The 15904-nt window shown below is 36.9% G+C and overlaps 1 protein-coding gene across 2 annotated transcripts in view; it reads right to left on the bottom strand.

The window, feature by feature from the left end:
* Positions 1–286: 286 nt before the first annotated feature.
* Positions 287–15904, bottom strand: part of NUCKS1 (nuclear casein kinase and cyclin dependent kinase substrate 1) — a 30654-nt gene continuing 15036 nt past the window's right edge. The window contains exons 2-7 of one of the 2 annotated variants that reach the window (XM_067729230.1): positions 15286–15335; positions 13633–13738; positions 10877–10932; positions 7587–7739; positions 6672–6818; positions 287–5734 (exon numbers count right to left, since the gene is read on the bottom strand). In XM_067729230.1, the coding sequence (XP_067585331.1) occupies positions 5535–5734; positions 6672–6818; positions 7587–7739; positions 10877–10932; positions 13633–13738; positions 15286–15335 (712 nt within the window). In that variant the 3' untranslated portion in view covers positions 287–5534. Of the gene's footprint in view, positions 5735–6671; positions 6822–7586; positions 7740–10876; positions 10933–13632; positions 13739–15285; positions 15336–15904 lie in introns of both variants that reach the window. The other variant, XM_067729229.1, reaches the window with a different exon arrangement.

Here is a 15904-nt window from a genome sequence, read left to right as displayed (position 1 = left end):
CTAACTAGGGATCCTCATGCACCAAGCCCAGTGCTCCCTTGATTAATCAAGTTAACGAATATACTGCCTCTCTTCATTCCTTACTCCGAAGTACTAATTAAGACAAGGCATACTTTTGTTACCAGCACCAGTGACGGTCACTGCTAATTTCTAAAGAATTCATTCAGATGGTGGGTTCCCCCTAAAGTCAGGCTGGACTGGGAGCTGACAGACCAAGGTGATCAGCTGTATAGTAAGTCAGTGTATTTGCTTCAGAGTATTACAAGAAGTACACAGAGCACGCATCTGGGTTACAAAAGCCCTTTTATAAAGCCATTTTTAAACAAAACAAAAAAAAGTTTACAAAAGAAAAAAAGATACAGAAAAAGAATAACTTGCTTCATGTGTCCCAAAAAGAGAAAAAAATAAAAGGGACAATGCCAACATGCTCAACAATAAAGGGTTCTTTTTCTTATTTTTTAATACAAAATACAAGCAAAGGATACACATACTTAAAACAGAGCTCAGGAACAGACACGCAGTCCTGGAAACCCTTCAATAAGAGAAAGCAGGAATTTGTTTTTTTCTTTGTCTATGTAGATACATACAGAGACTGGGATATGTAAAAATTAAGTATCACAAAAGACCATCACACAAGTCTACCAATGCATGTTGCATCTATAATTCACGAACATGGTCAACAAAATCATGTTCACTTCAACCCCTTTTCATTTAAATTAAAAAAAATTTTTTTTTAAATAAAGTGGTTACATTCAAACTTTAACTTCCTTAGTACCATGCTGCAGATTTCAGCACTGTTAAGGTATTGCAAGAATGCCCAACCCTCGGTGTCTGATCACATGTACCCAGCAACACTGCAGTATTAAGGGATGCCCTGGTCTCAGCCCAAGGACAATTAAATACATTTAAGCAGGTTTTTCTCTTTTACCCTTCCTGCTCAGAACGTAAAAGGTTAAGGACTACAATTAAGGAAGACTGGGAATTTTAGAGCTGGCAAAATGGAGTCTGAAAGATGAATTAAGGTGAACAATTACTGAGAACCTGGCTGCTGCTTAACCTGGCAAGTCTTAAGTCTTTCCTTCAACCTTGAGGGAATCAGGTGTAGAAGGTTTGCTGCAACATGTTCTTGGTAAACAAACTAAGTAGAGCTCTTATTTACAAATCTTGTAACAAATAATTCTGGAGGAAAAGAAGAAAAGAATTCACTAATTTCCAGAAGACAAAGGTTTAACTGCCAGACATGTAACAAACACACACTCACACACACACCCACACAATACTTCAGGGGTTTTTATACAAGTTATTTAGGGCATAAGCTGAGTACTATACCCCTACACCCCACCAAAAAAGAACAACAAAAAAAATCCCAATTTTACCCTCCCCCCATAATCTAGAAAACCCTCCCTTCACCCCTGATGTACAAAGTGTATGCACAATGGTGGCATTCCACCAGCCACAAAGCATGCTCAAACAGATGTCACCAGTTCAGTCACTCCATTGGCATGGCAACAGGCAGGTTTACAAGATTTTTCCCAATAGTGGTTAATACACAGCACCACTGTGAATTGTGAATTAGGCTTTGAAAAAAAGTGTAATTTAGGGATTTGGGACTCAAAAAGACTCATTTTGTATCAAGCTTATCTCAAGAAAAAGGGAAAATGAGTTGCACATTGAAATTTGGCTCTGGGTAGTTTGATATCCCAATATTCAAATAAACTAACTCCCTTTTCAAATAAATCCAGCTCCATGCACAGAGAAAAGGACAACTCTCCAACCTCAAGAGCTATCCCGTGACAGAAAGCGTCACTCCTTCTAAGTATCTGTCTCTATGCCATAAAAACCACAGGCCAGGTTTCTTCCTTTCCAAACTCCTAAAGTGATAGTTTCTTCTCCTCAGCATAGCTCCTGGCGATGCAGGCACAGAAAGAACTGCTCAAATCAAAACTCCCTTTCTTCATAAAAGCCACAACGGCCACATGACCTTTAATAAAGCTTTCCCTGTTGCTCCTGCCTTTCCAACACTGTCAAAACATCTCCTAGGGAAAGGGAAAAAGCACTATTCCCTTTCCTCAACCACTACTCTAAAAGCCACTTGTTATTGAATGTTCATGGATTAAAAAAAAAATAAAACGTTAAAGAAGAAGTGTCAAGTTCAGTTTAGTTGATCATATCCACAAGAATGTCAAAAACTACTGGATTGTAACCTCAAATTCCACTCTTGATTAGTTACCTGTAAGAAAATGCTATGTGAACCAGTACCAAGAGTAAGTATTGAACTGAGGGTTGAACCTGGAGCAAACCAGTTATTGTGAGAAAAAAAAAAAGCATCAAAGCTCCAACATGGGAAATCAACTACTATTCTTCCAGATTTAAAGATTTTTCACTCACTACCTCCATAAAGGAGGACACAGCCATTAATTTTCCTACATGGACTCAACAGGGCATGGAGAGATGTGTTAGAAAGCAGGACAGATATACCATTACTGAAATTAAAATGTATCCTTTGGGCCCACTCCATTGATTATAATCTGAGGTGGGGAAGGCTAAAAGCAGCAGCAGGCTACAAATAGATTTAATAAGATGGAAGCTACCCATTTCTGGGGGTGTGTGGTGTGTGTGTGTGTGGTGTGTGTGTGTGCGTGTGCGTGCGTGTTGGGGAGGTCTGAAAAAAAGAAACTTAAGAACTAGAACGTAGTGTCAGTTAGCATAGCTGCCGAAATCCATGTTCCAGAGGTAAACCTAACAGAGCTAACATAGAGAATTGAGATAATACAAACAAGCACGTTCAAAGTGAATGTCCCACTTCCTGAGCACTGCAAGACAGTGAATGCTACTGCCACCTCACCATAGGCACACTAGAGAAAGAGGGCATTTAGTCAAGGGTGGTGCCAATGGCCAGTCGCTATCAGCTTATCGCTTGTAACCTGTTCTGACATCACTATCAAGCCTGACTACTGAGCACCTGTTTCCAGTTGAGACACCACAACTGTCCTATTGGCATGCATGATTTGAGGGGAAGACCAGAGTGTTTTAAATCATTAGCAAAAAGTGGAGAAAACAAAGGTCATTCAGAGCCTGTCTTTCTTGGGGACACAGATCCTTTGTCCAGTCTATTAGAAATATATAATACATTTTTCAATCTCGTGAATTAATCTTTAAAAAAGGGATCCCAAACAAAAAGCCCAACCAAACGCACACAAATAACCTAGAAGATGTGATTACCCCTAAAGGATGTGCATATATCACAGAGATGTTAGTGCAGATTAATATATTACAGAGACTGTGTTACATAAAATACCAAGGCTAAAGTTTTAAAAGACACTTGCCCCCAATCTTCACGAAATATAATCTAAGGAAAGCACAAATGTTACTAGGAATGTAAGACTCAAAGTTATAAACCCCTACAAATAGAAGTGCATGGTGGAAACACTGATAGGTTTTTTCAGTACGTGAACACAAACCTTCTTGTTAAAATACCTGAACAAACCCATATAGCAAATAGAATAATCTTTAACACCTCATTACAAAGTTCACAACTATAAAGTTAACCTTCATGAAAGATAATAATCCAATTGCTACTTAATGTTCAAGTTTTACATTTTTGGCCGAGTACTAAAATCTCCAAATTCATTCTTTAACACGCATAGTGCAACAGTGAAATGACTCTCTGCCACTGGGAGCTTTCTTAAAAAAAAAAAAAAAAAAAATCACAGAATAAGGATATTCCTTACACTGTCTTAAAAATCAGAGTAAAAATATTCCTTAAATAACCTTTGTTCTATGAACATCTGTAAGAACCAGGTTGTATGAGAGAAAACTATGCTGTAACTCAATAGGTAAAAGAAAACTGCGTCGTAAATATTGAGGAAGCAAATCTAGATAAAAAGGCAGAGGTTAAATTTCACTAATTTTTCGACTTATTAGCACACTAAGACCCCCTAAACCTTGTTCCCATTAGCTCATGGTACCAGAATGTGGAGGAGCAAACCTACAGATCTGTCTTGTGACTGCCTTCATAAGGCATGTAACAAGGCTGTTATCAACTACACACAGACCTCCTGAATACATGGTTTCTCCAGCCCCTCAGAGCCCCTTAAACTCCTGCTTTAAGCAACATGAGCAGTGAGCAAGGGCACCAGTAAAAAGATAACTGCTGACTGAATAGTGTTGGAGCAGCATTTAACACACTCCCGTCAAGCACAGGATGTAATGTAAGTGAAGAACAGAGCCAGGAGAACTCATGTCCTAGAGCAGGGCTGGTAGACATTAGTGGTGGGGCTGTGCAGTAGTGTCCTATGTCCTAGCAGGAATCCAAGAGATGACTTCATACCATGTTTCTACGAAGAAATGGGAAGACAGGGGTATGAAAAGGAAAACGCTCTATCCCCAGATAAAAAGAGAGTATGGTTCACGGGATCTGAATGCACATTTATGGCATAAAAGAATTTCAATTCTCTGTTTTCATAAAGCAAAAATGTCAAGTCTTTGTGATTGAGTTTCACATTAACTGGTACTTTATTTGCTTAAAACCTAAACATTGTCAGTTTGAGAAGAAATCCACTGTGATATATAGATCTCCCCATTTAAATTCTAGGGTTTCTTCTTTTGATCCTTGGTAAAATTTTATCCAAGAAACAGAATAGATACATATATATATTTTAAAACATGAACCATTAGAGAATGAAATAGAAAATCAAGAAAGATTTAAGTTTTGGCGGCCCTTGCTTTTTTTTTTTTTTTTAAAGTTCCTTAAAGACTGTAGCAGGATAAAGGATCACTGGCTCCGAGTCTCTTAGAGATAACAAGTGATGAAATTAAAAAAAAAAATAACCCACACCCTCAAACAAGGTCAGGTAACCTCAATTCCCTGTGCTGCCCCAAGATAAAAAAACATGAATACTTTTAGTAACAATTCTGAATTCATCTTTATCTCCTACCTACCCCATCAGTGGAAGTTTAAAGTCATGATTTTTCTAGACATCCATATTTTTGTATATAGAATATAAACTTGTATTAGATGACAACTGTTTTCTTAAAAAGTTCAGGTAGAGAAACAATCATTTTTAACTAAAACCTTCTATGTTTTCTGATTACTGTTTAACTTGCTACCATTTAGCAAAAAGCAAAATTTCCATAGTGTTCACCTCAAATCTTATTGCTTTACAACTGTGGCATACCCTCCATTAAAAATAAAAAGATGAAGCAGTCAATCCAGTGATTAATTTAACATGGCTTTCATTGGGAAAGAGGGGGAGGGAAAAGAGGGGGTCGTGACAAAGAGACCCATAGACAAAAAAGGTAAATTAAACATACAATGGTTTTCTTAAAAAAAAAAAAAAAAAAAAGGAAAGAAAAAGAAAATGTTATTTTCAACAAAAGGAAAAAAAAAAAGCATTGAAAGCCCATGAGTCAAGCCATAGCCAAAACCATATTCTATCTTAAGTAGGTTTTCTTTTTTTTTCCCTCTTTTTTTCTTTTTTCTCTTTTTTTTCTCTTTTTTTTAAATAAAATCTCTCCCCAAACCATCATCACTGTTAATCCTCCCCAGACTGGGCTTCATCTTCAGACCCTTCATCCCCAGATTTCTCAGGTGGAGGGCTTGCAGATGTTTTCTTTTCAGGAGGGCTTTCTGGTTCCTCGTCGTCTTCTTTGGGAGAAGGAGTCTTTTCCTTTGATGCCTTTGAAGCTGTGGGGCGACCCACTTTCCCTTTGCCTTTCACAGGGCTTGGCGTCACTGAAAGAAGAAAAATACCAATTTGGGGAAGGGAAGAAAGCATCTTTAACAAAATCAGCTACTAAAGAAAATAATCTGTAAGAAAAAAAATCTATAAAGACAACACCCTAACTTACTAAAAATGAAGGTGGGTACAGGTTTCCCAACCGTTTTAACCAACACTGTAATGTTATGTTAGCAGTAATGTTTACAATAGAGAAACAGGATGCTATAGAAACTGCACATCATCCTTAGTGGCTTGTGAAACTAAAAATTGTTTATGTTTAAAACTTGGGTGAAGAAGAGGGGATGCAACTTAATCTGAATAGAAACTAAAGCCATCAAATAACTTTTAACAGTTCCATCATTACTAACAGTAAGACATGATGAGTAAAAGTTCTATTTGCTAGAATAAAGAAAAAGCAAATCCAGCTTTCTGATTTAATCACAAACTAGCTTCAAATAGGAGAATACCTGGTAGGAACCACAAGGGCCTAAAGAAAATGAATCTTTGCTGTCAAGTGTGGTTTTATTTTGCTAGCACAGAGGATGGTGTAGGAATCAGAACACAGAACTTAAATGTATTACTGTAGGTGTGTATTTTCACAATTTCAAGTCTTTACTAGCTGCTGGGATTGTGATATCAGTGGGGGAAAAGGGCAGTAACAGCTATGCTGGTGGGGTGTTTCTACCACTGTACCTGACACTAATAGGTCATTCCCAAATCTTGCCTCTCGTATGGCAGTAGTTGAAGAACAGGGCTAAGCCACCAGAATTTCAGAGGGGCTGGAGTCCTAATTAATAAATAAGTGATACTTCCAGGTATAGAACACAGGATCCTTTTATTTTTGTTAAGTACGTGGCCAATGCCAAGCCCTAATGAAGAACTTCTGTAGAGGTTTATTGGTTCTTCACATTTTTCAAAGCAGTAATTTAATCTGACTTCTGCAGAGCTCACCTGTGGCCTTTAGCCTGGGTTTGGGCATTTTCTTTTCTTTTCTCTCAGGTTTGGACTTCTTAACCATCTTTTTGTTTTTCTTTTTTGAACTGCCATAGTCACTATCATCATCGTCTTCCATTAGGAAATCCTCATCACTGCCGGAATCTTCTGAGAGGAAAGAAGAATTTCAACGTCCAACTTAATGTATACAGCCTTCCAAGTGAACAAAGGGAGAGAGTGCTAAGAATGGAGAATGGATTTGGAAGTCAAACACTCTTGGATTCTATTTGCAGATACTACCAATCTGGTTGGAGCTGTCACTGGCCCCACCTGTAAAATGGTTTAGCACGCACCATGAGGGTTACATGACTGGCTTGTTTGAAGAGTACGTTGAAAACAGGAAAAGATAAGACTTAATCTGGATAAAAACTGAAGCCATCAAGTAACTTTTGGTAGTTCCATCACTCCTATATAGTCCTGATGAGACCAGGGAAATGAAACAACTGATTTGGTGTGTTTGGCCCAAGTATAAACAAATGAAGTAAGAAAACTACATACAAAGCAGATATACATGTAATTAATTAATGTGAGTAACCTGTGAAACATCTAAATTTAGTTAACACCTTTTTTTGCAAGGAGAGGTCTACACCCTTCTCCACCAAGCCAAAATACAAATCTTAATCACAACACCCGCCATGTAACTGTTAGTCTAACAACTGTTCACTCAGTATCTGACTAGAAATGATGGACATAACGATCATGAGAATCTCTGAACCTTTTAAAATATACACAGATATCAAAACAGTCATCTCTTTTAATAGTTAGTATCTAATTTAAGCAACTGATTTTAACACTGAGCATCCACAAAAATGTGGAAGTAATCGAGGTCACAAACTACAACCATGACCAAAGTAACAAGGCAGCTTTACGTACTCTCCTGGAATGGCACCTCATCCTCTTCTTCTTGTTCTTCTTCACTGCCCACATCTTCCATGAGCATCTCCCTCTGTTTAGAGGCTGCTTTAGAGGCTGCCTGCCGTTGCTGGCGCACATTTTTATGATCTTCTTTTTCATCTTCACTGTCCTCTGCAATATCCAAGTAATAATGCAATGATCAAAGAGTTATGGGTTTGACAGCTGACTAGAAAAGCCGACATGAGATATAACCTGCAGCTTTATTTCATTCAAAAAGGGTAAATTTTATCCCTAAAAATTTCTACAAAATACACAAAAGAGCTAAAATTCAAAGAATGAGCTTGAATAAGACTGTGCACCCACTAGCACATATGAAATAACTTAGGCATGTAGTTCTAAGTAATAATAAAGCTGAATTAAGGTGTGAGCACATGTTTCCTATAACATACTTTAAACTTGTATCATTGCTTTGCCCTGAAATTCGCAATCACATTCAAACCTATCTACACAGTTTTTAGAAACTAGTTAGAAAAATATTTTTAAATAGTAGAACAGGGGAAGATTGTCTTCCAATGATATTTATTCTAAGATATAAAACATACAGAATCTAAAATAATGCCAAACTACTATCCCTTTTCAATGAATGAGGTGTGGCCATTTCAGTTTAGAGGAGATTGAGGGAAATCTTTAAAACACATATTAAAATCAATTAGATCTCAATACAATTTTATAAAAAAATTACTTTCATATACTATAGTTTATTAATTAAAAGTTCTTTTCAACACACAGTTGTGGTTGTGCATAAATCTGGTTAAACAACAGGATGCCAGCCTACTGGCTCTAGACCAAGTTATATTTTTATTAGTCTCTACCTACAGCCCTTCTCCTGGACTCTGAGGCTCCCTTATTCTGTTAAGGTTTAGCTGTTACGCTTCCAGAAACACTCGAGTCTTATAAGCTTTGCCATGGTCAGTGTTCAAGTCATCACTTTCACTACCCAAAACCTCACCTGAAGACAAATAGACACACGGAACGGAACTGACTTTGGTAGACTCAAAACTAAACGCACCTCACAGTAGCTTAACACCAGTACAGAGTTATTCATCTTGAATTGCTCAAATGCTTACAAATGTAAGAGATTCAAATTAGGATTCACAAGGCAGATGAATAAAAGTGTACGTTACATTATCACAACAGCACTAGTGCAAAAGGTTAATATAATTTATTTTCAGACAATTAGCAGACTTGAGAAAAAAACGAACGCAAAATAGCTCAGTGGAGTGAATCCAGTGGAACTCTGTCTACCCTCTCTACATATTAGCTAAATAGCAGTCTCATTTTTTTTTTTAAAATGTCGGTTCATTGGTTTGTTTATTTATTTATTTTTGGCTGTGTTGGGTCCCCATTTCTGTGCGAGGGCTTTCTCCAGTTGTGGCAAGCGGGGGCCACTCTTCATCACGGTGCGCGGGCCTCTCACTGTCGCGGCCTCTCTTGTTGCGGAGCATAGGCTCCAGACACGCAGGCTCAGTAGTTGTGGCTCACGGGCCTAGCCACTCTGCGGCATGTGGGATCTTCCCAGACGAGGGCTTGAACCCGTGTCCCCTCCATCAGCAGGCAGGTTCTCAAGCACTGCGCCACCAGGGAAGCCCAGCAGTCTCATTTAAAGGGGGATCCAGGAAGGCAAAAGCAGGGGAATATAGACCACAACTAAAATGGTTGGGAGCAAGATGGGATAAACTCTCAATTCTTTTAAGAGTTACATTTTAAAAAATAAATACCAATGAGTAATCAGGATTTAACATTTAATTTAGTCAGTTCCTCATTAATTCTTTTTTTTTTTTGCGGTACGCAGGCCTCTCACTGTTGTGGCCTCTCCCGTTGCGGAGCACAGGCTCTAGACGCACAGGCTCAGCAGCCATGGCTCACGGGCCCAGCCGCTCCGCGGTATGTGGGATCTTCCCGGACTGGGGCACGAACCTGTGTCCCCTGCATTGGCAGGCGGACTCCCAGCCACTGCGCCATCAGAGAAGCCCCTCTTTAATTAATTCTTTTAATTTAGAATTCTTACAAAAAAACTTTCTCTGTGGCTACTGTTTCAAAGGTCTACTTCCCAGCTAAAAAGAGTCAGATTGAAACTAATCGTTGTTTGCTTTCCAACCTGGAGTCATCACTCCCCCTTATTCTTACTATTCTATTTAGTTTGATATCTTTTATTTGTTCATGTAAATGGTTTTCAATTTTGACTATGCATGAGAATAATCTGTAAATACTTATACAAAACAAAGCCCCAACATCCCACCTAGACCTTACTGAATGAGAAGTCCTGGGATGGGATGGATATTAAGTACATTATAAAAACTTTCATATCAGATTTCCCTGGTGGCGCAGTGGTTAAGAATCCGCCTGCCAATGGAGGGGACACGGGTTCAAGCCCTGGTCCGGGAAAATCCCACACACCACGGAGCAACTAAGCCGGTGTGCCACAACTACTGAGCCTGTGTGCCACAACTTCTGAGGCTTGCGCGCCTACAGCCTGTGCTCCGCAACAGGAGAAGCCACCGCAGTGAGAAGCCCGCACTCGGCAGCGAAGAGATGCCCCCGCTCGCCACAACTAGAGAAAGCCCGCGTGCAGCAATGAAGGCCCAATGCAGCCAAAAATAAATAAATAAATAAATTAGAAAAACCAAAAAAACAAAGAAACCTTCATAGGGACTTCCCTGGTGGTCCAGCGCTTAAGACTCTGCACTCCCAATCCAGGGGGCCCGGGTTTGATCCCTAGTCAGGGAACTAGATCCCACACGCTGCAATGAAGATCCTGCACGCGGCAATACAACTAAGACCTGGCGCAGCCAAATAAATAAAAAATTTTTTTTTTTTTTGAAACCTACAAACAGGGCTTCCCTGGTGGCGCAGTGGTTGAGAGTCCGCCTGCCGATGCAGGGGACACGGGTTCATGCCCCGGTCCGGGAAGATCCCACATGCCGCAGAGCGGCTAGGCCGCTGAGCCTGCGCTCCGCAACGGGAGAGGCCACAGCAGTGAGAGGCCCGCATACCGCAAAAAAAAAAACTAAAAACAAAACCTACAAACAAAATAAAACAAAAAACAAAACAAACCTCCTTCATAGGAAACTGCAATAAGCCACCAGGATTGAGAACCACTGTGAGCTCTTTGAAGATGAAAACACATAACGTTTGTAATGCAGCATTTACCACAGAGCCTGGCAGTATAATAAAACCACTTATTAAAATGCCCAATAAATAAATATATAAAAAGAATTACACCTATTACATTAAAAATTCTTTACTACCTGCTGAGTGAGAATCATCCTTCTTGGTCTTCACATCTTTTTCTTCTGAGTCCTCACTGTAAGCGGAAGGGGGAAAAGATTAAAAATCTTAGATCAAAATCCAAGTGAACGTAAATCTCTGGTATCTGACTGGAGAAGAACACCGAAGAAAACCTCTTTTATACATAAAATATTCAAACAGATGCTGAGGAGTGGAACTGCTTGCTTGCATTATTTCCCTACTTCATAGGAATGCTGGTGATTAAGAACAATTTTATCTACTTTTAGAAAACACTGCTCCCTCTGAAGACCCAAAGGAAAAAAAGAAGGTATCTCAACACAAGCTAAAAACTTTTCACCTATGGATAAGATCTGGTTCAGGAGAACATTTACTAAGAAAAATTTTTTGTTGTCAGAGGCAAAGTATGAATATACTGAAAATAAATTATATAATGTATCAATGGTGGTAAAGTAGGCAAGTAAATGGATAGCCCCAAATATAGATGTAGAAAACACCTTTATAATTATTAAAGGAAACTGGAGTTTAGTTATATAAATTACAATATGCCTAAAAAAATTATCTAAAACAAAATGAAAACAAATCAATTAATTACCTCCTAATATTAATATTTAGGATCCAATATTTCTATACATCAGAAACCTCAACACATAGGCCTGCCTTGTATCATGGAGAAAATAAAAGCTAGCTAAAGGTCACTGCAGAGTAAAATAAGAAGTTAACGAGCTTCAATGAAAAGTTTTATCAAATAACTTTTTAGGTCACAAAGATGCACATTTTATATCTTCACAAATCTTAAATTGGAAATCTGGGTTCTAGAGTTCTGTCTTTGTCATGAATTATTTAGTTGTATGATCTTAGGCAAATCACTTGTACTCTTCAGCGCTAAAATTTTATGATTCCATGAGAAATCCTGACAAACAAAAAAAGAAAGTCACATAAAAGTTGATAGCTTTCTTTTCTCAAACAGCAGATCCTGTAAATCTCTTTTGGTATTCCTGTAATTTAGACCACACTCAAATGACCACCTATTGAACCCAAGATTCCTAAGCAAAAAGAAAAACCGAACACATTTCTTTACTAAGTAATCTGATCCAAATATACTATAATTCTGAAACCTATGACTGTTCTATATAAATATCTTATGCAAAGTAAGCATTTAATTCACAAGTCTATTACAATGATGAAGAACGGTATCATTTCCTCTAGTTCTTTTATTATTGAGTTTACAGAGACCATTAATCCTTGAGCACCATTACAGTGAAGTCAAGTAAAAGCTAAACGTTTAAGTAGAGACCAACACAAAAAGCAACATAATATTGGTCTAAGGGAATAAACGTACAAGGCACTTAATACAAATGGCAACAAAAGCTATATTTATTTCAACCATTCCTGGACACTTAGCAGAGAGTAATAAAGCCAGATGACTGCAACAAGGAAAAATTTAGGCTAGATATCAATTATATTGATGAGACATTACAAGAGGCCATGAAGATGCTCATTCCTAGGAGAAATAAAATAAATATAATGAAAGATAGTTCTAAGTTGGGCTGCTATATAAAACTGGATTAGAGAGATATATTATGAAACTATGAAAAATGTGTCTCCCTACAGTATAATTTTGTCTTATTTTTCCTCAAAATTTCTCCAGATTTCTGAAATTCTCCAGGAAAGAAAATACTAGATGTTAGCGATTCAAGCAAACAGAAAATACTTAGGTACATTTATTAATTAGTATTATTTTTACAAACTTAGCGTTCTGTGAATTCAGAATGGAAAGATTTCTGCCTAGGAATTATAGTGGTTTTAGTGCTCAAAAGTAAATAACTTAGAAGAACTAGTGAGAATTATTATTTCATTTCTTTGAACTGCTCATACTTAATAGTATTGTTTGGAAGTGGTATAGCCTAATGGTTAAAAAAATGGACTTTGGAGTCCAACAGACATGGTTTCAAAACCTACTCGTCTATTTGCTGGTCCTTGGATAAATCACTGACCCCTCTAAGTTAATATTACTTACCCTAATAAAGGTTTTGTGAGAATTAAATGATAATGAATATAAATTAGCATATAATAGATACTGGCACATAATAATCATAAACGGTAACTATCATCATCACCACCACCACCATCAAGGAGGTCTTAAAGTTATGCTACACTGAGTACGAGAGTGAATCCATGTGTATAGCTGTAAGAGCAGAGATGAAAGCTACAATACCCTCGTCTCATGAGGCAATTACAGTTAAAAATACAACTCATCTGAATTCATTTATAAAACTAAGGGAAAGGAAACAGCCCAAAATGATTAAATTATTTAAACAAAGTAGAATTGACTATAGATAGTAAAACCCGGCAGGCAATGCAACATTCTATAAGCTTTAGTTATGATTCTGCCAATGATTTGTGACTGAATAGGAAAGGCCACTTATTCTTTGCCATTTCTACAATGAAAATGCCAATACTAACCTTGGGCAACAAATTATATACTTAAACAATCTTTCTGCCTGTGTTCAGAGGTTTGAAGTAGCACCAAAGTCATTCTGGCATACTTGCAGCTCACCTTGGATTCCATGACCTTAAAGAGGCTAACCTCTAGACTCAGAAGCACTGTCTGAGATAACATGAAACATGCAAAACAACATTAAGTGAAAAATAAGCACTTTCCCAAAGTAACTGAAGATTCTACCAATTTAGAGACCAGACACTATCCTCATCTGAGTGGTGACAGTGTAAGAAGAATCAGACTTATGCCTCTTACCTATCTTCCTGTGAATTCTTTCCAGATCGCCTCTTATTTTTAGCTTCTCGGGGAGATGATCGAATTTTCTTAGCTGGAGGGCCCGAATCTCTTCCATAATCTTCATCTAAACAAAGTATTTTTCAAATTCAATGAACTATATTATGATTTTTACATGTCAAAATTACCACTCTATTTACTGATAATTCTCTCATGCTATTTAAAAGGTGAGAGGGCAGAATTTCCTAAATAATTTTCTTTCATTAAAAAAAAAATCTTTTCTACTCCAGTTCCACCTTAACTCAATCATTTCCATTTTTGCATATTACTCTCTAGTCCTCATGTGTATATTTTAATATACCCACAGTCAAATATCTTACTTTATATTCTAGCCTTTTAATTTGTTAAAGACTTTTACATGTTTCCACATCTTCATATTTATTTGGAAACTATTATAGTAATTTGGTTATATTACAAGCATTTTAGACTGTAAAGAACCCACAATTCTACAATCCTAACACAATTACTGTTATCAAGTAAATTACTTTTAAACTAAAGTATTATATATAGCACACTCTGGCACTTGAGGAAAATACCTCCAATTTAAAAAGTCCTATAAAACCTTAAAAAGTGACTATTCCAAAACTATTTACTACACCATCATATATAATCGTGAGTATCTAGAATAGTCGGAAGCTTCAGCAATTATTAAATGGTTGGATAATTATAAATTATGGAATACCATACAACCATTAACCAACGTAAACTTTTAGTAACACAAGAAAGATAAGTAGGGGTGGGGTGGGAGGGGCACAGAACTCAAAATTCTATAGCAAGATGTCAACTATATTTTTAAAAGGAAAAAAAGGACAAAAAAGTTAAAATGGCCATCTGTTGGCTAAAGGACTTTGAATAATGTTTCTGCCTCAGTTTCCTTATCTGTAAAATGGAAATAAAAATAGTATAATCCCATTTTAACAGGAATGATCTAAGGATTAAATGAGTAAGTGCAAACATTTAGTAAGCATTTAATAAATATTAGTATTACCTCTGGGAGGGTGGATTATGTTTTTATTCTTCTTTATACATTGCTGCATTTTCTAGGTTTTCCCAAGGTACATAATATTATGTTTATAAAGTAAAATTAGATTTTAAAAAAATAAAGGAAAAAGAATAGTAAACACATCTGGAAAATGAGAGTAAGGACATACTCTAAAAAGACCTTTTATGGCTACAATTTAAGATGCACTACTCACTCTGAGTTAGTTCACAAATCAAAGGTATTTCACAAAATACTCTCATCGTTCTTTATTATGCAAAAAATTTACATACTCCCTATTAAAATGTATGAGTTTTACCGTGATTATAGCAGGAGATATATTAAACTAATAAACACTGCATCAGAATTATCGCACATTTAAACTTTGGACTCCAAAACCAGATAAGAAAAAAATTATTCAAGTGTTTATTTTCAATGATTTACTAAGGAAAAGTTAAAATCCATGCAAGTTCAACGTTTGTTTTGAGTGACACAGATTGACATAATTTATATACACCAACAGTCTAAAAATAAAAAATGAAACCTATTTCAAAAGAATAATAAGAATGTACACAAACTGGGTATTCTTCCACTTGTCAGTCGAATTTACAACTTATTGAAATCACAAAACTTACCAGCATCATCAGATTCCTGAAATTGTGAATAATCAACGACCTTCCTATTTCTGTAGAAAGAAGAGACTCTAATTAAGATCACAAAAATGTAGGACTTTTCTAAGATATCAGAACCCACATTTCTACTTCACAAACAGAATTAGAACTAGCTCTCTGAAATTTATTTTTCAACAAGCCCCTAACTCAGCCAAAAAATGTCACATTTTGTTACAGGAAAGTATAGCTTAAACCCAAAGTATTTCAAATGACAATTCTCATATTGCTCATCTGAGGCATAGCCCAAATACTATCCTTTCCTACAAAACAACCTCCCACCTCCCACAAGTACATAAAACAGCAAAATAAGCCAAACTACCATAAATATTCATTATACAGAGATGATATCATATGCACACAAACCAAAACTGTAAATGTTACTTTATTCTTACTGATATACACACGTGTACACCTGATAAATAAGGTTAGTACTGAGTTTTTTTCACGGCAAAGTGACTTTTAATTATAATAGTTAATTATATTTAATTAACTTACCGTCACTATGGTGATGGTAAGTTAAGCCTTACATAGGAAGGGATGGAAAAAAATGGATTCATTCAAAAGATGCTCGTTATTAAAGACC

This window comes from Pseudorca crassidens, chromosome 2, assembly GCF_039906515.1.
Source record: "Pseudorca crassidens isolate mPseCra1 chromosome 2, mPseCra1.hap1, whole genome shotgun sequence".
NCBI lineage: Eukaryota > Metazoa > Chordata > Mammalia > Artiodactyla > Delphinidae > Pseudorca > Pseudorca crassidens.
Note: the sequence above shows the minus strand (reverse complement) of the source record. Positions and strands in the feature narration are given on the sequence as shown.